Source organism: Coptis chinensis, chromosome 6, assembly GCF_015680905.1.
Source record: "Coptis chinensis isolate HL-2020 chromosome 6, ASM1568090v1, whole genome shotgun sequence".
In the NCBI taxonomy this organism is placed as follows: domain Eukaryota; kingdom Viridiplantae; phylum Streptophyta; class Magnoliopsida; order Ranunculales; family Ranunculaceae; genus Coptis; species Coptis chinensis.
Genome location: NC_141461.1, coordinates 14,233,928 through 14,237,509, shown reverse-complemented (window position 1 = coordinate 14,237,509; position 3,582 = coordinate 14,233,928). Strand labels below are relative to the sequence as shown.

Sequence of the window (3,582 nt, the reverse complement as noted above, 5' to 3'; positions counted from 1 at the left end):
AGCTTCCGTATAATTTGGAATTCCACCATTGAAATCCCCCACATTGGAAACTTTGGAATTTTCACCTTTCATTATTTTCATTATCCAGTTTAATTGTCATTTGGATTTCATTGAAATTTCAACCTTTTCGACATAATTCGCATACAAGTCATCCAACCCGTCCATCACATAACATTTGAATTTTGGAGATTGAATAGGACAAGACTATATATCACATCAAAGACCATTAATACTGAGTAGTGGAAAATGCTCCCATCGTCATTCTTTTTTGGCGATTTCAATTGTTAATTTTTGGCGATTTCAATTGTTCGTAATCCAAAATAGATAAAAACTTATTTCCATGTTTTTTTTTTAATTCTACAAAACACTCCCAACTCTCCAAAAAAAAAATTCATCTCTTCAAACCCTCTCTTTTATTCTTCTCTTCTTCAAGTAGTTAGATTTAAAAGATACTCCAAGCCTTTAGTTATGTTCTTCTCTCAACTGAAAGAAGCGACCAATATAGAGAGTATGGCAAAGAAAAAGAATGGGGAAGATTCAGCTTGTAGCCAGAAAGCAGAAACCGATGGAGACAGAAAAGAGTCCAATTTCATTCAACTTCAGCATGGAGTTGTTGACGAGAGTTTTCCTAGCCATGATAAAAGCGAGTTACTTTTAGAAAGAAGAAGAAAGGCATGATTTTCTATCTCTGAGCTGTTTATCATTTTTGTAATTTTTCAACAAAAGCGTAGATTGTGCATAGCATACTATAAAAATCTTCATTCAGTTGAAGAAACAACTACAGAGCATCTATGTTTTATTGTTTTTGTAGTTGTTTAGTGGTCAGTTTATTGCATACAAGCAGGACTGAAATGCAGTCTCGGAATAACAAAGAAATAAGAAGCTTGCTGGAATCACATGGTCTCTTTTTTCAGTGGCCCCATCTTCTCATTCTTCTTCTATTCCAATCCATCATCATCATCAACAACAACATAGTGTGAAGAAGATCGATTCAACTCAAATGGGTGAAGAAAATAATAATAAAGCAGTGATCTTTACCTTTTTTTTACTTTGCTTTGTTTTCAAGTTTATGGATGATTCCTGATTTATGCTACAATTGCAGGAAATAAATTAAGCTTTTTGTTGATGGGAATGATCAAGTTACGAGCCATATTATACTACTACTATTGGAGGAAAAAATGGTGAACCCAAGCAGGTGGGCAATTACTTGATTAACATGTTTTTATACTCTCTGTTTAAGATTTAACAATTGATGCTTCTTCTACAGACTATCAGCTACATGGCAGAGCATGTTGTGGGGACTGGATCTTTTGGTATTGTCTTCCAGGTAAGCAAGTATTACTTATGTTCACTATGGCTCCATTGTACATGCCTCATTTTGGTCTAAAGTTAGTTTCTTTACCTATGCTAGGCAAAATGTTTGGAAGCTGGAGAGACTGTGGCTATAAAGAAGGTTTTACAGGACAGGCGTTATAAGAACCGTGAGCTGCAGCTGATGCGTTCAATGGATCACCCAAATGTGGTCTCTTTGAAACACTGTTTCTTTTCCACAACAGCTAAAAATGAGCTTTTTCTCAATTTAGTAATGGAGTACGTCCCTGAAGGCATACATACAGCGCCTTGACTTGGTTCGTGATCAGACAAAGTTGATGCTGGAGGCGCTTGAGTCATCTAATCTTTAGGTTCTTGGCTAGGTAATTGAATCTTATTGACCTGTTTACATGGTTTGCAAAGGAAGTACTATTTTGAGTTGGTTAGTATTATGGTCATGTTTAAGTTGTTAGTAAAGATGTGGGATTTCAAACCCTCTCTCTTATTCATCTCTTCTTAAGATAAAAACATCTTTCCATATTCTCTTTTCAATTCTACAAAACACTTCCAACTCTGCAAAAAAAAAATCATCTCTTCAAACCCTCTCTTTTATTCATCTCTTCTTCCAAAATTAAACTAAGAAATTGTTCATGTTCTTTTAAATGGTTCGAGGATGCTGCTTCTTTTGTATCCTTGAATTTTCCAATGGCATGTTCTTTCAAACAAATTGTGTGAAAGAAGACAAATAGTTATGGTTTTCTCAAGTAGTTTGTTTTAGTATTAATAAAGCTTATGCAGGTTGCATCTATTACCACACCAATGACTTCCAAAATCATATAGACTACAATGGAAAAACTTGATTGATACTAATGAAAGATTATGGTTTAAACACCGAACAAGCTTCTCCTTTTGGTAGCCTCTATCTCTCGCCCTTATTCTAAATGATTTCTCCTTGAAGCCCTGCATATCATAAGGTATATTTTCCAACTAAATTAGTTTTATTTGTTTTAAGTTCATCAAAACCTTACTTTATGACTTTTATCATTTTCAATTCTTTTCATGTAAACAAAACTATGTTGTGCTGATGTGAATTTTTTTATGTGGGCGTTATTGAATTGGAATTGGTTTCTGTCTGATGTATGTGTTTCCCAATTCACAAAGTTATCCTTAAAAAGAAAAAAAAAAGAGATTGTAGTGGTAGGGAGTTTAGGAACATTAACGAAATTTGACTCTTACAAACTCACGATCGTTGCCACATTTAGAAGAATTGGGTGATTTGTCGTGGATATGTTCTCCTCACTATATGGATTATCTCCACACAAGATCAAATTCATCCAAAATATATAGCATAACCAAGGATACTCCAATTTAAGGTGAAAATGAGTGACCCTGAATTCTCCAATTAGTACTTAACCTCCGGTGGGTGTAGACATTGTAGATCATTCTCATAAACAATTAACCAAAACCAAAATTTCAAACTGTGCCGATGATCCTGAATTGTTCGTGTCCCTCCATTGTAATTATGCTATGATTGGATAATGGATTGATGTGTTAATGCTATCGCTCAATTTTGTCACAGTGGAGTAATTGGTTTCATGCTTTGCTCTACGGAAGGGCCAGCAGTTGATTTCAAACATCCAGTGAACCCACTAGATGAGAATGAGGACCATAGCACAGCAAAGGGACCCTTGAAGTTCTACAACCCAGAGGTTGTTTTCCCTTATTTGGTTCTTTGGATTAGTATATAAGTTTATCTTTTTTCATCTGTTATGTTCTTAATCCCATCTAGATACATTCAGCTGCATTCTGTTTGCCATCGTTCGCGAAGAAGGTGATCAACAATCAAAGTATGTAATAAAGCTTCCAATTGCATTAAGAAGTAGGATTAACTGTTGAAACTCACTCAACACATTTCAAACAGTAAATAAGTTGAGGTTATAGTTGGTTCCTGTTAGCGTAGGTTGAATAGGAAGAGAGATGAATATCAATTGTCAATTGGAACTTGGATAGGTTTTGTACCATCTGATCAGTGTTACATTGTTATAACAATGGTATTCAGTTTGTGGTACCCTAAAAACTCAAAAATATCTGTTAAAGAAATCCTTCTCTATATTCTCTTTGAAATCCAACATGCTCTAGCAATCCCTTCGTCAGGATGGTTTTTTTGAGTTACATCAATCATTTATAGATTTTTTCAATTATGATTTGAAATTGGATTAGGCCATTGTGGGAAGGTACTAACAAGATTAACGATTTGTAAGCAATTAAGTA

General features: G+C 34.7%; 1 protein-coding gene across 1 annotated transcript; it reads left to right on the top strand.

Annotated features, from left to right (window-relative positions):
- Positions 1-510: 510 nt before the first annotated feature.
- LOC147491617 (shaggy-related protein kinase eta-like) lies at positions 511-1,624 on the top strand. Its single transcript, XM_086567289.1, has 4 exons — positions 511-647; positions 1,141-1,195; positions 1,268-1,327; positions 1,412-1,624. Exons 1-4 carry the CDS (start codon positions 511-513, stop codon positions 1,622-1,624), a joined length of 465 nt encoding a protein of 154 aa, XP_086423415.1.
- The last annotated feature ends 1,958 nt before the right edge of the window (positions 1,625-3,582 follow it).

Bases quoted from the DNA above. Each gene is read 5' to 3' on its own strand.
- LOC147491617 (XM_086567289.1), top strand. From the start codon at position 511: ATGGCAAAGAAAAAGAATGGGGAAGATTCAGCTTGTAGCCAGAAAGCA. The intron at 648-1,140 runs GTTACTTTTAGA...GGAATGATCAAG, and splicing joins CCTAGCCATGATAAAAGCGA to TTACGAGCCATATTATACTA. The intron at 1,328-1,411 runs GTAAGCAAGTAT...TACCTATGCTAG, and splicing joins CTTTTGGTATTGTCTTCCAG to GCAAAATGTTTGGAAGCTGG.